This window comes from Nicotiana sylvestris, chromosome 3, assembly GCF_000393655.2.
Source record: "Nicotiana sylvestris chromosome 3, ASM39365v2, whole genome shotgun sequence".
NCBI lineage: Eukaryota > Viridiplantae > Streptophyta > Magnoliopsida > Solanales > Solanaceae > Nicotiana > Nicotiana sylvestris.
The window spans coordinates 185,205,359-185,223,742 of record NC_091059.1 but is presented as its reverse complement, the minus strand read 5'-3'; the positions used below and the strand labels follow the sequence as shown (position 1 = coordinate 185,223,742).

General features: G+C 34.1%; 1 protein-coding gene across 4 annotated transcripts in view; it reads left to right on the top strand.

Annotated features, from left to right (window-relative positions):
• The first annotated feature begins 4,288 nt into the window (after positions 1 to 4,288).
• LOC104210888 (intermembrane lipid transfer protein VPS13) overlaps positions 4,289 to 18,384 on the top strand; it is a 92,338-nt gene continuing 78,242 nt past the window's right edge. The window contains exons 1-6 of one of the 4 annotated variants that reach the window (XM_070171263.1): positions 4,289 to 4,763; positions 8,182 to 8,249; positions 13,540 to 13,637; positions 13,987 to 14,064; positions 15,175 to 15,287; positions 18,185 to 18,278. In XM_070171263.1, coding sequence (XP_070027364.1) covers positions 13,541 to 13,637; positions 13,987 to 14,064; positions 15,175 to 15,287; positions 18,185 to 18,278 — 382 coding nt within the window. In that variant the 5' untranslated portion in view covers positions 4,289 to 4,763; positions 8,182 to 8,249; position 13,540. Of the gene's footprint in view, positions 4,764 to 4,874; positions 4,914 to 8,181; positions 8,250 to 13,532; positions 13,638 to 13,986; positions 14,065 to 15,174; positions 15,288 to 18,184; positions 18,279 to 18,384 lie in introns of all 4 variants that reach the window. The other 3 variants (XM_070171262.1, XM_070171261.1, XM_070171264.1) reach the window with 3 other exon arrangements.

Genomic DNA, 18,384 nt, shown 5'->3' with positions numbered 1-18,384 from the left:
TATTGCGTTGTGATCTAACACAGGATTTGTTGTAGTTGTGACATTGACCGTCTTTAGTTACTCATTAGCTATATCGATGAAATATATATTTTCAGCTAATGTTTTTGGGAGTTTTTGTTGTGCTTGAAGGCTGATTGTTGAGGAATCACCTCATTGCATTGTGATTGGATAGGGGATTTGTTGCATTGACTGGCACCAATTGGTTAATATCATACATAGTTCAGCTCACATTTGTGCAAGAATTGCTTAAAGAACAATGGCATCTGATTTCCACCTGCTTGTTTTGGTGCTTTTGATGGAAATGAATCTCACAGCCTTTTAAAGGAATTTAACTCTCATTTGCAGTCATATTTTGCATGCTTTGTTCTGGTGGGGTAGAAATCTTGATCAGATTAGGAGAAGATATCATTATAAGATGTTGGAGCCTCTTGATACGATTTTTGTTAGCTATTAATGAAAGATGGCGTGCTTTCATCTTAGGCCTCTTTATCCCTAAGTCGGCATACATTAAACTATTTCCATGGAATTGTCTCGAGATTTCGGAAAATTCTAACAAGGCTAGCTTTATAAGTGAGATGATATGTGCATTAGTGTGCTAATATTCATATATTGTTGTTAGATTTACACGTTTTTATAGATCTGTTATGTTTTCTCATTTAACTGAGAACATGCTTTATGGAAGGCTGATAAACTTGATACTCCCTCCGTTTCAATTTATGTGAACTAGTTTGGCTCGGTATGGAGTTTATGAAAGAAGGAAGACTTTTGAAGCTTGTAGTAGTAAAACCTTAAAGGGTAAAAGCTTTTGTATGGCTTTCAATTTGTGTGTTTATAAATGTTTCTCATCAAGGGTAAAATGTGTAAAGGGAAAAATTAAAGTTAAATTATTTCCAAATATAGAAAGGTGTCATTTTTTTTGAAATGGATTAATAAGGAAAGTGTGTCACGTAAGTGAAAATGGAGGGAGTATTTTATTACTTTTGATTGCTTGAATAAATTGATAATTATTCACTCTATCTTAATCAGCCAACACTAAAGTAGTTGAGATAATTTCTTGGAGGTGAACTTTCTTTTGTTTAACCATCTTGCTAAAATAACCTGACATATACATGCATGTACGTGAAAAGTTACAACTTTAGTTCCCTATCTCTCTTCTCTTTTTGCTTTCTGAAAGTTTTGGTGCAATTTTCCTCATGATTATGACAATGGAGGATGAATGAAGTAGAGAGAAGAGAATTCGTTGGGAAAAAGGCCAAACTTGCTGCTGCAGAACTTGCAAAAGTATCAAGACGAGTATGTGGTGAGTGCTTTAGCATCTTATATGTGAAAGACTTTGACTGATTACTTTAGTTGAAATGTATATTGAAGCAAAGAGACTTAAGTGACTTTTGAGACTAGAATATTCCGACAGTGCCATTCTACTGGAATGTATAAACATAAAAGAGAAGAGGTCTCGATTAACTGTTGGTAAGTTCACAAGGAAAAACTCCACAATTATGCAATAACTAAAATCGTTCGACAGGAATGTATAAACATAAAAGAGAAGAGGTCTCGATTAACTGTTGGTAAGTTATTCACAAGGAAAAACTCCAGAATCATGCAATAACTTAAACCGTTCGACCACATTGCTCATAGTATGATATGTACGAAGTGATGAAAATGGTCAGTATGACGACTTATTATCTAGATTTAAGAATTGAAATTCTCTACATTGACGAGAAAGGCATTTGAATCTATTTCTTTTCACTTTTTTAAATGAAGGATCTGAAAGAATTGATCTTTCTTTTCATCAAGGCTATGATCACGAAAAGATAATATATTTGGCGTTCTCGAGGCTGGGAGGCCCTTTTTATGCTATCCAAACACTTTATATCCTCGTAGTTGATAGGCCTAGTTAGTCTTTTTTATTTTTGATTTTGGTGTAATAAGGAGCTCAACAAGCAGTAACAGCAGCACTAGCAGTGAAATCACAGCTTCTCGGTAGTTCCAGCTACCAATTTTCCAGAACTACACAGACTTGATTCCTTTATAGCCAAGGATATGTAGGCAACCTCCGAAGCAAGGTTCAGTCAGACTTTTTCAAAAAATGCTTCCAAATGGAGTACCAAACGGGCAAAAATTGCTCGTAATTGCTCACTTTATCTTTGCCCGAAAACTCTTCATGTTCTCGAGCAAAGAAGGGCAGCTGTGGGCACCTAATTTTTGCCCTGTATGGAAATAACTCCTAAAAATAGACCAAAAATAATTTTAATGGATTTTAGAAATTTTTCTTTATTTAGTTGCATTTCATGCATGTTTAATATTTTAAAATCATAAGAAAAATCATAAAAATTATCACATTTTAATCTCATGCTATCTTAGGTTCAATTTGCATTTGGGAATTAATTACATTGTTAAGTACATCATTTAAATAACTAAAAATAAAAAAAATGCATTCTTAAATTAGTTAATTAATTAGGCAAAATAAATAAATAGGCTAGCCATATACAAATTAGATTCAATTAAAGTTTGAGTTTTAAATGGCTAGAGTTTGCAAAAATATGATATTGAAAAGAAAGACAAGAGTTGGGCTTGCCTCCATTGCACACTAATTTGGACCCAAAAATCGGTGGCCCAATGTCTTAAAAGACCCACCCACCTTAAACCCGGTCCAACCCATCTTTAACCAAAATGGACCCCCCTCCCTTAGAAAAATTTTCATAAAGCACTATCTTTTAGTAGTAATTAGTCATCTATAGATACCATTTGCTATATTACGGAATATAGATACCTTTTCTGTGGTTATAAGATGATGTATTTAAGCTATTGTATTCATGAATACAGTAGCAAAAATAGGCGTGAATTAGGGAAGTTCATCTAATTAATTGTTGTATTCGAATGTATTCGACTGTATTCATGGAGTGAAACATGGGATTAAAGCTGGACAGATTATTGTATTCGACTGTATTCACTGCGTGAAATAGGGGATTACACTGTTTTTAAAACGGAAAGTGAATCAATTAACATAATAGACTCTTAATATAACTCAACAAACTCAATTATAACACACAAATTTAGTATTTTTCAGTTATAAAAAAGATTCTCAACCGCAAAATACCCCAAAACATAACAATCTTCAGAGAAATTATATAATACATCTGAATACATAAATTATATTAATTAAAAAAATATATGAATACATTCATGGCATATAGTGAGGCAATGAATACAATGAAATAGATAGAATACAGAGGGATACATTGAAATACAATGCGAAAAAAAGGCACTGAATACAATGAAATACATGGAATACAATGAGATACATTGAATTACAATGGAAAAAAAGATAGTGAATACAATGAATACATAGAAATACAGCGAGATACATTGAAATGCTCTTAAAAAAAGGTAACAGAATCTTCAAATTGCTCAACCACAAACTTCAGACGACCTATTTTAGTCGACAATTTTCCGACGACCCATCGGATTCTGACCATGATTCCATAAACAACGATGAGAGAAAGAAGAAGAAAACGAGAAAGATCACTGAAGAAGAAATTGCTAGCATCTGTAACGCATCTGATATCAGTAGTCAATTTCTGATATCATCTGATATCAGTAGTCAATTTACCATTGCATCACAACTATGTTCAGGTTCTTAATTTCTTCAATGCATCACCAAGAGAATATAGTTGTATGTTCACTTCAGGGGCAACGTCTACATTAAAGCTTGTTGGGGAGACCTTCCCCTGGAGCAATCAAAACAGTTTTATATATTCAATGGAGAATCATAACAACGTCCTGGGGATTAGGGAGTATCCTAAATTGAATAAACCTTTTCATCAATTTTGTCATGCAGAGTTCTCATGTATTAATTTTCTCAGAAAGCTTTCTTCTTTGGTTGTATATTCAATTGCTTAATCTGCGGTACTCATTCCTGTTTCAAAATGGTACTCTTTTTCACTAAACGTTCTAATCCACTATATCCGCAGTCGTCGGATGCGGGAGCCGGAGCAATTTCTGAAGTGGGCTTTGCACAAATCCGGTTGAAAGAGGAGGAGATTGGGAATGTGGAAGAGATGTGATGTATCAAAGTAGAGAGAAAGAAAATAATGTAACTGATTAGCGTATTTAGTGACTTAGGGCTAGTATGTAACCAAAATTAAATATTTTGCTATAAATCTTAAAAAGTATCTATAAAATATAATTTTCTAAATGATATTTATTTAAAATAAATAACGCGTTAACTTTTGCCGTATCCTCCTAAATAAATAAAAAAAAAAGACCCTAATTTTTCCCGAACCTTGTAGCAGCTTTCCCCTCTCTTCTTCTTCTACTTCTTCTTCTTCTTCTTCTTCTTCATTTTCACTCTTATTCTAAGACACACTCACTCACCTCTTACTTGTATAAATGACCACACACACGCGAAAAACACGCTAAAGCAGGCTGGAAATTCTGGATTTCGGATTCGAAAATTCGAAGTTATTCTCAAAGTTCAAAAATAATTGAAGCAAAATCCTGCAATTGAAGATTAGATTTCAGATCGAAAATTCTAAAGAAAAAGAGTTTTAGACAAAAAAAAAGAAGGGAAGTTGTAATTTGAGAGAGTAGCTTCAACTCCTTCTAGTTTTGACGTCGATTCTCTGGGCTTGCTAAGGAGTTCCGTCGTTGTCAAGTTTCGGCTCGTTTGTCGCTGGTCTGTTGCTGTTCTTTTGTCCCAGCTCTGTTGATTCACGAGTTCTGCCTTCATTTGGTTATTTTGAGGTCTTCATTTGGCTTTTGAGGTATGACCTTAATTTCAGTCATGTAATTGTACTGCCGGATGTTCTAACTGCTATAAAACCTGCTTATATATTCTTCATTTCAATATTTTGTCAACAACAACAACAACCCAGTATAATCCCACTTAGTGAGGTCTTCATTTGGCTTTTGAGGTATGACCTTAATTTCAGTCATGTAATTGTACTGCCGGATGTTCTAACTGCTATAAAACCTGCTTATATATTCTTCATTTCAATATTTTGTCAACAACAACAACAACCCAGTATAATCCCACTTAGTGAGGTCTGGGGAGGGTAGTGTGTACGCACACCTTACCCCTATCCTACCCTGGGTAGGGAGGCTGTTTTCAAATAGACCCTCGGTATCCCTCCCTCCAAGAATTTCCCACCATGCTCTTGGGAGACTCGAACTCACAACCTCTCGGTTGGTTAACCATGTAATCTGCACATTGATGTTAAATGCTCGGTGAAGTTGGTCTTTGGAGTATGTGGTAGATCTCAGTAGCCCTTTTGGGTTCATATTTGGGTTCATATTTTTTATAAATGCTGAGGTTGGAGGATGGATGAAGATTTCGGATTTGTGACAACAAAAACATAAGGGGTGTAAAGCAATTAATTGAGATAATACTGGATAAGGTAATTTACTGATGATAACCAATTTAAGTTTCCATCATCCTAGTCCATAAAATTGGTACCTCTGCCCCTCTGTTTGATAAGATAAAGTGAACCAATGTGTTCTGTTTATTTAGTATCACTTTAATATGTCGTTGGATCCTTGCCTCTCAACCAGGAATAGCAAATTAGAACTAGCCATAAACAAAATCTTTCACCTTGCTGGTCATTTGCACTCCTAATAGTCGTGTATGGTGTAACTAGTCAATGTCTGAATGGAAAATCATTAAACAATTTCTGACGTTTGCGCTTGTGCTTAAAGTACTCACGTGAAAATTCTAAGTTAGCGAGTTTATTAGTTTAAAAAGAGGAGTTATTGTGTAGTTCGAGAATGGGGAAGTACTGCAACGCCTCTTGTTTTTATTGTAATTTGGAGTAATGGCCGTGTTTTGTTATTTCCAATGAGCTACTTGACTGCCCTTTCTATGCCTCTAAATGAGAATTTGTCGTTATTTGTTTAATCGAGATTAGCTCTTGACCATTTTGCTTGTTCATCTTGATAAGCCTTTTACTAATCAACTACTAGTTTTTAAGCTCATATTTGGTATGCTCGTAACAAATAATCTCAAATTAGCTTTAGGAAAATAGTTATGAACATTCGTAGCATGCTTTAGGTGCGATTAATAATAAATCATAGTGGCCATGGGTACGGTTCCCGTGGCATAGTCATGATACGTAAATCACATTCGTGTGCATTTCATGTGACCCGACCGTAACTTCGAATAATAATAAAATAAACATGTCGTAAATCGCGGGTGCATTTCGTGTAGCGCGGTTTGCAACGTGCACCAAAATAGCAAGTGTACGACATCGTGACTTGTTCCAAAAATAATTCCATAAATACTAAAAGCGGTTTATAAAGTTAAAATGCACAATAGGTTTAAAACATATAATAAATCAGATAATTAGGCCAATTATTAATAGTTGAGCGACCGTGCTAAAACCACGGAATCCGGGAATGCCTAACACCTTCTTCCGGGTTAACAGAATTCCTTACCTAGTTTTTCTGGTTTCGCATACTTTTAAATGAAGTCTACTTTCCTCGATTTGGGATTTAAAATAAACCGGTGATTTGGGATACCATAAATATCCCAAGTGGCGACTCTGGAATAAATAAAATAATCCCATTTCGAATTATGTCACTTAAATTGGAAAATCTCCCTTATACCCCCCTCGGGTGTAAAAAGGTGCGACAACTTTAATTGTATGAGTTAGCCGCTTTATCAATATTTCATCAAGCACGAATATTAGTGTTTCCTGAGACCAATGATTTTGATACTTTTCCTGATGTGCCAAAAAATAATGTAAAATCTCTATCATCACTATCATTGTATGTGGTTGTATTTAAGTAGTGTTAATTTTGAATGATCTGGTATCTTGTGTTTTCGATCCTGACCTTTCTTCTTTTATGTATATATTCTTTTATTGTTTCTCTTCCTCTAAATTATCTATGTTATGAGTTTTCATTCACAAGTTCTTTTCGAATAAATTTGAGTTGGAAATTTTTATTGCATTATACTGCCAATATGTATGATGAGTATGGATTAAATTAGCTCTTATTTCTTTTATTTTATTCTTTTTTGTTGATTAAGGAGCGCAATTGATCAAATTTGAGATGAATTTTTTTTATTCTTCTACTTCTCAAGGGTAACGACAGGACCAAACATCTATATGTTAGTATATTTTTGTCAATTGTCAGACAATTCTTATAGTATGAGAGTATTTGAATTATAAAGCTCAATGCGGTGTCTATAGGTGAAATGAAATTTAGGAAGTTCCAACTGTTTTTTTTTGAAATTCCAATTTTATTCTAAATGAGGATCAATTTGTTTTGGCACAACATTTAATATGTAGTTCATAATTTTACTATGCCTTTGCTTTTTTTATTAAATTCTACCTCAATTACTGCTTTAATTCTATTAATAGTTATTTATATGGCGAAGAATATAAGGTTTTAATAATTTTTTATTATTGACGCAATATTCACGTGCAACGCACGTACTAGAAAACTAGTATATATAAAATAGATAGTATTGTCATGTCGGTTTGGTTTGTTTTATAATTCATACTAAACCAAATTGTACCAACTACATGTCGATCTTTCGAGCCAGTTTGATTCATCTTCCGGTTCAGTTTGAGTTTTTTGATATTTTTTGAACACTCATCATTATTGATATTCCCCGCGCATAACGGGAGCTTAGCGCACCGGGCTGCCCTTTTTTCTTTTTTTACTCATCATTACTAATGTTGAATTTTCTTAAGATAAACAAAAAGATTTAGCAACAGTGAATTATGGCATAGTACCTCTTTCTCGTCCCGCTGAGATGCACACACTAATACATCCTCTAAACTGATTATGACAGGAGCCCATCCAAGCTTTTTCCACGGAATTTTAATACTCAACTTACCAATATGACCTACAAAAGCACACAAATAGGATCTCATCAAGAAAAGAAAACTTGGATATACAATGTCTAAGAAAACAACTTATAGATTTTTTATAAGTACAAAATGGCCTAAATGTTACAAAGTCATCAAGAAGCATCAAACTCAAAGGAAGCAAACGGGAAAAGTAGAAAGAAACCAAAGTCAAAGGAACAATAAACTTCGAATTCTATGAGTAATAAACTTCGAATTCTGTTAAAATCTAGTTGACATCCGATTAATTCAACAAAAGCTATTTGGCATGCATTTTGGTGGAATCAGAATGATGACAAGAATTCCTAATTCCGATTCTTTTTGGTGTTAGGGCCTTCTCGCGTGCACCTCAACGAATTCCACCTGTTACCTGCTACCTCCCACCAGCACAAGCATCGGGTAATTCTTCCTACCAAGGCTTAAGTAGATGGGAAGAAACCACCTAGTATTTTTTGTCTCCATTGGGTTTTGAACCTGAGACCTGATGGTTATTCCATGTTTTATTGACCACCTGGTCAGACCCTCGGGTGCCTTGAATCCGAAATTTAACTCAATCTAGTGTCTTTTTATTACCAGAAATTAAGATTATATGTAGCACACTAACCATATCAGCCAAAGTTAAGCTTCCCTAATGTTTGCTATATTACTTCACAATACTTAAATATAGCTAAGTAATACCAACTAATGTCAAAAATTGGTGAGGGCGGACAAGTGAACACCTTACGGAGAGCTACATTGAATAACTGTGAAATGTTACTAAGAAGAAGCGGATAATGCTTGATGGGGGAATATATCAGATGAGCAGGCTACAACAGTGAACAAAGTTTAAACATTTGGCATTAATAAAAAGTCAAAAATGAAGGTGATAGGATGAATATAGGACAAGGTGTTCAGGAAAAGCACAAGTAACATTAATTTGCTGCCTTTGTGTGAAGAAATGAAAGGATGTCAATCACCTTATTTAACGCAACGTGGGAATAAAAGTTTGGAATCTCATGCTGAATGTGCGAACATAGACATAAAGCTACAAATAGATGAATTAAGCCGGTCTTTTTATCATTTATTATCAGAACCCCAATAGAGGGAAAATATGTTGGACCCTTTGAAGTAGCAGGACTACGAGGTTCAGATTTTTTACCTTTCTTCAAAGTAAATGGCAATTGGAGATAATCGAAAGCCTCGAGAATAAATTCCACATCTTCTAATAATACTTCTTCTGCATTGCATAGATTAAACTCACCTTCTACCACTTATAACCAAATCTATTGGAGACATGATAATGGCAAAAATAAAAGAGAAGAAAAAAAGAAATTAGTAAAAGATGCATATACTGGACGAATGACAGTCCTTCAACAAAATTTTACCACCTGACACATTACCACTACTATATTGGTTTTTTCACTAGATTCCATTATCATCTACATAATAATCTCTTTGAATTTTCTCAATTTTTTTTCTCCAAGCAGGTTAGCACTTTGTATTAGTATAAACAATATAAAAGAAAAAAAATTGTGGTGAATAACAATAAGCATGCGGTAGAATATGAGGTTTAGTTGAGTACTTACCATTCCATAAGGTGATTTTCAGCTGCTCCTTTTGGATGTCCTTAATATATTGGCCTAGATAACCCAATATCACTTGCCTAACGAGCCCTTCAAACATCCTACAAACTCACAAATCAAAAACCGTATATTATAAAATGAATGATCTTTTAAGTTGTGGGAGCATAAAACAACTGCCCGCGCACTGCAACCCAATTCACTATAACTGAATAGGATTCTATGGGATGAGAAATAAAAGCTATTATTGCACAGTAGACGGAGAAAGGAATCAAAGATACTTTCGCAGGAGGAAGAATTCCGATGCCGAGACGGTATTTTGTTTGGGACTTAAAATTGGAAACGTTTCCGTCAAATATAAAAAATAAAAAAAATTATGGGAGAAAGACACAAATGCCCATGCAGGGCAAAATAATAACGGTCGATGCCCCTTTTTCCCCTATTTATCAGCGATGCCTTTACATATTCACCCATTCCTATCATCTTAGCAAAATCGCAAACATGCGCGATAATCAACGAAAAAGGGCCAAATATATTCATGTACTATGAAAAAAATTAAATATACCTTTCGTTATATTTTTGGTCCAAATATATCTATCTATTTATCTCGAAAAATGTGAGTAACAATTAAAGATAATTTGTGATTTTAAAGATATGTGATATATTCTAATATTAGTGATTATACAAGTAATATTACTAGTGATTATACAAGTAATATTACTTGTGATTATACGAGTAATAATACTAGTGATTAAACTAGGTATATTTACTTAAACTAGGTCAATATTAAACTAGGTATATTTATACATTATACATGTTTCCTCGTCTATTAGAACAACTAGGTATATTTACTTAAAATCAGTAGGTCAATATTAAACTAGGTATATTTACTTAAACTAGGTCAATATTAAACTAGGTATATTTATACATTATACATGTTTCCTCGACTATTAGAACAACTAGGTATATTTACTTAAAATCAGTAGGTCAATATTAAACTAGGTATATAAACTAGTTTAATATTCAAATCACTAGGTCAATATTAAACTAGTAAATATACCTAGTTTAATATTGACCTAGTGATTTTAAGTAAATATACCTAGTTTAATATTGACATAGCTTAAGTAAATATACCTAGTTTAATCACTAATATTATTATCACCAGGTCAATATTAAACTAGGTATATAAACTAGTTTAATATTGACCTAGTGATTTTAAGTAAATATACTTAGTTTAATATATAGTTTAATATTGACCTAGTGATTTTAAGTAAATATACCTAGTTTAATATTGACCTAGTGATTTTAAGTAAATATACCTAGTTGTTCTAATAGACGAGGAAACATGTATAATGTATAAATATACCTAGTTTAATATTGACCTAGCTTAAGTAAAATGTAAATGTACCTAGTTTAATCACTAGTATTATTACTTCTATAATCACTAGTAATATTACTTGTATAATCACTCGTATTATTACTTGTATAATCACTAGTATTAGAATATATCACATATCTTTAAAATCACAAATTATCTTTAATTGTTACTCACATTTTTCGAGGTAACAGATATATTTGGACCAAAAATATAACGGAAGGTATTTTTTTTTTCATAGTACATGAATATATTTGGCCCTTTTTCGTTAATTATCGCGCAGGTTTGCGATTTTGCTAAGATGATAGGAATGAGTGAATATGTAAAGGCCTCGCTGGTAAATAGGGGAAGAAGGGGCATCGACCGTTTTTATTTTGCTCTGCATGGGCATTTGTGTCTTTCTCCCATATTTTTTTTATTTTTTATATTTGACGGAAATGTTTCCAATTCTAAGTCCCAAACAGAATACTGTCTCGACATTGAAATTCTTTCTCCGGCGAAAGTATCTTTGATTCCTTTTTCCGTCTACTGTGCAATAATAACTTTTCTTTCTCATGCCATAGAATCCTATTCAGTTATAGTGAATTGGGTTGCAGTGCGCGTGCAATTGTTTTATGCTCCCACAACTTAAAAGATCATTCTTTTTACAGTATACAGTTTTTGATTTGTGAGTTTGTAGAATGTTTGAAGGGTTCGTTAGACAACTGATATTGGGTTATCTAGGCCAATATATTAAGGACATCCAAAAGGAGCAACTGAAAATCACCTTATAGAATAGTAAGTACTCAACTAAACCCACAATTCTATCGTCTGCTTATTGTTATTCACCGCAATTTTTTTCTTTTATATTGTTTAATAGTAATACAAAGTGCTGACCTGCTTGGAGAAAATAAATTAAGAAAATTCAAAGAGATTATTATGTAGATGATAATGGAATCTAGTGAAAAGACCAATATAGTAGTGGTAATGCGTGAGGTGGTAAAAATCAATTGGCTCTTTTCACATAGTACAGGGGTATATTTGGCTCTAATGTATCGGGATACGTGCTCGCATCGGCCTTCGACATCGGGAGGATTCTCGATACCAAAGTCTTTCTTGATGATGCAATTATCGGGGGTGATTTCCTCTAGCGTTGGCGGCACCACCGGTTTGGCCGGCCGGGTGGCAGAGGAAGATGATGCTCTATCCTTTTTAGGGACTGTCTTGGAGGTTTTGGCCATGGTTATAAGCTAAGTAATACGGGAGCACAAGGATGTGGTGTTTCAGGAAAGAGCTTGGCGATTTCCAGCGCTTAAAGAGGCGCTTAAAGAGGCAGAGGAAATGGGTGTGGAAAAAGAGATGAAGATGGCAAAGGGAAGAAGAAATAGTAAAGTTCTTTACTTGGAGGAATCACCTCATATTTATAGACGGGCAATGACGGTTCGGCGGCATTAGTGTCCGACCAATACTGGCATGTATTCAATCTTTTTGGGGAAGCGGACCTACGGGACGTTTCGGTCACTTCGAACGCTTGCATCACGGGGATGATGTCATCACTAAGGACTTCGGGAATCCAAATCGTTTCATATCATTTCATTCTAAGAAACGCGGGGACTATCTGTATACGGTCAAAATCAAGGAGCCGAATTTCGAGGTCTTAAATTGGGCTATAAGCCCGAGTCCGGGCGACTCAAAGTGGAGGTTGGACCCAGCTGAATGACACACACCTCGAGGAAGCAGATCGAAGGCCTTGCACGACCTACATCGAGGGCAGCACAATCTCAAAGACTCTCAAGAAATATCGGGAATTTCTCAAAGACACGTGGATCATGGAATAAATTATAGGATAAGATTTGTACGAAATAGTACAAGTCCGTACTAGGTCGTTATACAACTGTACCAATAGAATTTTTATCATAATTAGAAATTTACCATATTAGGATTTTCCCCTCATATATAAAGGGACCCCAATCATTTGTAAGGATTATCTCATTCACTGCAATAGAACATGCCACTCTACTTTTATTTAACGTGCTCAACAATTATTCTTCAGCTTTATTGTCTTTACTTTATTGTTCATACTTTATTGTTTTTAACTGACGTCGAGGTCCCTGGGATAATCAAGCTCGAGGCCCCTATTGCTCTAACAAACACTGATTTGGTTCATCAATTCTTCTTCCTTAAGCTTAATATTACTTGTATAACCACTAGTATTACAATATATCACATATCTTTAAATTCACAAATTATCTTTAATTGTTACTCACATTTTTCGATGTAAACAGATATATTTGGACAAAAAAAAAATAACGAAAGGTATATTTAATTTTTTTTTCACAGTACATGAATATATTTGGCCCTTTTGCGTTGATTATCGCGCAGGTTTGCAATTTTGCTAAGATGATAGGAATGAGTGAAATGTAAAGGCGTCACTGGTAAATAGGGAAAGAAGGGGCATCGCCGTTATTATTTTGCTCTGCATGGGCATTTGTGTTTTTCTCCCATAATTTTTTTTATTTTTTATATTTGATGGAAACGTTTCCAATTCTAAGTCCCAAACAAAATACCGTCTCGGCATTAGAATTCTTTCTCCGGCGAAAGTATCTTTGATTCCTTTCTCCGTTACTGTGCAATAATAGCTTTTCTTTCTCATGCCATAGAATTCTATTCAGTTATAGTGAATTGGGTTGCAGTGCACGTGCAATTATTTTATGCTCCCACAGCTTAAAAGATCATTCTTTTTATAGTATACGGTTTTTGATTTGTGAGTTTGTAGGATGTTTGAAGGGCTCGTTAGGCAACTGATATTGGGTTATCTAGGCCAATATATTAAGGACATCCAAAAGGAGCAGCTGAAAATCACCTTATGGAATGGTAAGTACTCAACTAAACCCCCAATTCTACCGTCTGCTTATTGTTATTCACCGCAATTTTTTTTCTTTTATATTGTTTATACTAATCCAAAGTGCTAATCTGCTTGGAGAAAAAAAATTGAGAAAATTCAAAGAGATTATTATGTAGATGATAATGGAATCTAGTGAAAAAACCAATATAGTAGTGGTAATGCGTCAGGTGGTAAAATTTTGTTGAAGGACTGTCATTAGTCCAGTATATGCATCTTTTACTAATTTCTTTTTTTCTTCTCTTTTATTTTTGCCATTATCATGTCTCTAGTAGATTTGGTTATAAGTGGTAGAAAGTGAGTTTAATCTGTGCAATGCAGAAGAAGTATTATTAGAAGATGTGGAACTTATTCTCGAGGCTTTCGATTATCTCCAGTTGCCATTTGCTTTGAAGAAAGGTAAAAGTTCTGAACCTTGTAGTCCTGCTACTTCAAAGGGTCCAACATATTTTCCCTCTATTTGGGTTATGATAATAAATGATAAAAAGACCGGCTTAATTCATCTATTTGTAGCTTTATGTCTATGTTCGTACATTCAACATGCGATTCCAAACATTTATTTCCACTTTGTGTTGAATAAAGTGATTGACTTCCTTCTATCTCTTCACACAAAGGCAGCAAATTAATGTTACTTGTGCTTTTCCTGAACACCTTGTCCTATATTCATCCTATCACCTTCATTTTTGACTTTTTATTAATGCCAAATGTTTAAACTTTGTTCACTGTTGTAGCTTGCTCATCTGATATATTCCCCCATCAAGCACTATCCGCTTCTTCTTAGTAACATTTCACAGTTATTCAATGTAGCTCTCCGTAAGGTGTTCACTTGTCCGCCCTCACCAATTTTTGACATTAGTTGGTATTACTTAGTTATATTTAAGTATTGTGAAGTAATATAGCAAACATTAGGGAAGCTTAACTTTGGCTGATATGGTTAGTGTGCTACATATAATCTTAATTTCTGGTAATCTTAATTCAGGGCACCCGAGGGTGTGACCAAGTGGTCAATAGAACAGGGAATAACCATGAGGTCCCAGGTTCAAAACCCAATGGAGACAAAAAATACTAGGTGGTTTCTTCCCATCAACTTAAGCCTTGGTAGGAAGAATTACCTGATGCTTGTGCTGGTGGGAGTAGCAGGTAACCGGTGGAATTCGTTGAGGTGCACGCGAGAAGGCCCTAACACCAAAAGAATCAGAATCAGGAATTTTTGTCATCTTTCTGATTCCACTAAATGCATGCCAAATAGCTTTTGTTGAATTAATGGGATGTCAACTAGATTTTAATAGAATTCGAAGTTTATTGCTCATAGAATTCGAAGTTTATTGTTCCTTTGACTTTGGTTTCTTTCTACTTTTCCCGTTTGCTTCCTTTGAGTTTGATGCTTCTTGATGACTTTGTAACATTTAGGCCATTTTGTACTTATAAAAAATCTATAAGCTGTTTTCTTAGACATTGTATATCCAAGTTTTCTTTTCTTGATGAGATCCTATTTGTTTGCTTTTGTAGGTCATGTTGGTAAGTTGAGTATTAAAATTCCGTGGAAAAAGCTTGGCTGGGATCCTGTCATAATCAGTTTAGAGGATGTATTAGTGTGTGCATCTCAGCGGGACGAGAAAGAGGTATTATGCCATTATTCACTGTTGCTAATCTTTTTGTTTATCTTAAGTACATTCAACATTAATAATGATGAGTAAAAAAAGAAAAAAAGGGCAGCCCGGTGCGCTAAGCTCCCGCTATGCGCGGGAAACATTAGTAATGATGAGTGTTCAATAAATATCAAAAAACTCAAACTGAACCTTGGAAGATGAATCAAACTGGCTCGGAAGATCGACATGTAGTTGGTACGATTTGGTTTAGTATGAATTATAGAACAAACCAAACCGACATGACAATACTATCTATTTTATATATACTAGTTTTCTAGTACGTGCGTTGCACGTGAATATTGCGTCAATAAAAATTATTAAAACCTTATATTCTTCACCATATAAATAACTATTAATAGAATTAAAGCAATAATTGAGGTTAATCAAAAAAGCAAAGGCATAGTAAAGATATGAACTACATATTAAATGTTGTGCCAGAACAAATTGATCCTCATTTAAAATAAAATTGGAATTTCAAAAAAACAGTTGGAGCTTCCTAAATTTCATTTCACCTATAGACACCGCATTGAGCTTTATAATTCAAATACTCTCATACTATAAGAATTGTCTGACAATTGACAAAAATATACTAACATATAGGTGCTTGGTCCTATTGTTACCCTTGAAAAGTAAAAGAATAAAAAATTTTCATCTCAAATTTGATCAACGACGCTCCTTAATCAACAAAAGAGAATAAAATAAAAGAAATAAGAGCTAATTTAATCCATACTCACCATACATATTGGCAGTATAATGCAATAAAAATTTCCAACTCAAATTTATTCGAAAAGAACTTGTGAATGAAATCTCATAACATAGATACTTTAGAGGAAGAGAAACAATAGAAGAATATATACATAAAAGAAGAAAGGTCAGGATCGAAAATACAACATACCCAGATCATTCAAAATTAACACTACTTAAATACAACCACATACAATGATTGTGATGGTAGAGATTTGACATTATTTTATGATTTTTTGGCACATCAGGAAAAGTATCAAAATCATTGGTCTCAGGAAACACTAATATTCGTGCTTGATGAAATATTGATAAAGCGGCTAACTCATACAATTAAAGCAAGATGGAATCCTTAGTTTATCTTGATACAACTGCATACAGTGTTATATGAAGTAGTTTCTCTTGGTTATTTTCGATGGAAAACCTGTTCCAATTTTTTTTTATTAGCCATTCATATAGCTTCATATGTATATGAATCTTTTCTGTAATTTGAACTCTATTACGAGTTTGTTTTAGTGCCTGCCTTACGTAGGAGATCGGAATCTCCAATTGCATTGAAAAGAAATAGGAGTAACAAAAAGTCACATTAGAAAATTCATAGTAGATCTCAAAAACCTAAATATTAGTTAAGTAAAAAAATAAAAGTATTAATTGTGATTCTTTATTCCTTTTTAACCTATCACATAGTAGATCTCAAAAACCTAAATATTAGTTAAGTAAAAAAATAAAAGTATTAATTGTGATTCTTTATTCCTTTTTAACCTATGCATTTAAGGAAAAACAAAACTCTTAAAGTGACATTGCTGGAATATGCACCGATCTAAATGAGTTTGGAACCAACTCATTCTCCTCTTCCATTTCCTTTTTAAATCTTACGGAAATTTTGTGATTCATAGTAGATCTCAAAAACCTAAATATTAGTTAAGTAAAAAAATAAAAGTATTAATTGTGATTCTTTATTCCTTTTTAACCTATGCATTTAAGGAAAAACAAAACTCTTAAAGTGACATTGCTGGAATATGCACCGATCTAAATGAGTTTGGAACCAACTCATTCTCCTCTTCCATTTCCTTTTTAAATCTTACGGAAATTTTGATCTTTTTAATAAGAAACAAACACTTAATGTCTATTTACAATTTTATCCAACACAAAATGTTTATACGAAGGGTAAAAAAGGTGAACGACATTTCGATAGGGATTTCGTGCTTTTAATATATATATATTAAAAATTTGTTTAATTTTTTCTTAAAAAGCTGTCTAGACATAATCATAATCTTTCAGGATAACAACCAAAAAGTTCTCCTCGACATCAGCCCCTTTGATTGCCCACGGGGTCAACCTCTAATGCCACATACCATTCTAACAGGATGGGGCTTGCTCATCGACATACTTTGTTATGAGGTTGTAGGAGTGCAACGAACTTAGACCAAGTCTACATAAACAACCTAAAGGCTTGGTCTAATATGAAAGTAGAGTAATGATTAATATAATTTTATAAGAAGGCTAAGAAAGAGGCGAAGCTAGCTGTCACGGCCAGTGTTTTAAAAGGCATTTTCGGGGCGAGCCCTAGGGCGAGGCGCACCAAAACGCCCCGGGGCGATGGTGTGGGGCGAAAGTCTCAAGAGGCGTAAGCCCAGCAATTCGGGGCGTACTCCCTTGCGTTCGGGGCGCATTTTTCTAGTGAGGCGTAAGCCCCAAAGATTTTTTCAAATTAAAACAAAATTTGTTGAATAAATCCTTCATATAATACCCAAATTCTAAAAATTCAGCTTGGTAATTACTCGAAAGTTTTAAAAAGGACTGAAATGCATTAAATTTAAAAGTTAAGACCTTTTTTTATTGATTGAAGCCAAAATTCATGGTCTTTCCTAATTCTTTATCTAGTCTGCTAGTCTGCTAATATCTCCCAAAAGCAATGAATATTCACTTTTTTTACAAATACAAAGAGAACTACATTCTCCTTCATAGCAGCAAGTTCAAAGTGCAAATTGCTGGTTAGTCATCCTTTGCTAAAATAACCTGACATATACATGCATGTACGTGAAAAGTTACAACTTTAGTTCCCTATCTCTCTTCTCTTTTTGCTTTCTGAAAGTTTTGGTGCAATTTTCTTCTCATGCTTATGACAGTGGAGGATGGATGAAGTAGAGAGAAGAGAATTCGCTGGGAAAAAGGCCAAACTTGCTGCTGCAGAACTTGCAAAATTATCAAGACGAGTATGTGGTGAGTGCTTTAGCATCTTATATTTGAAAGACTTTAACTGATTACTTTAATTGAAATGTATATTGAAGCAAAGAGACTTAAGTGACTTTTGAGACTAGAATATTTC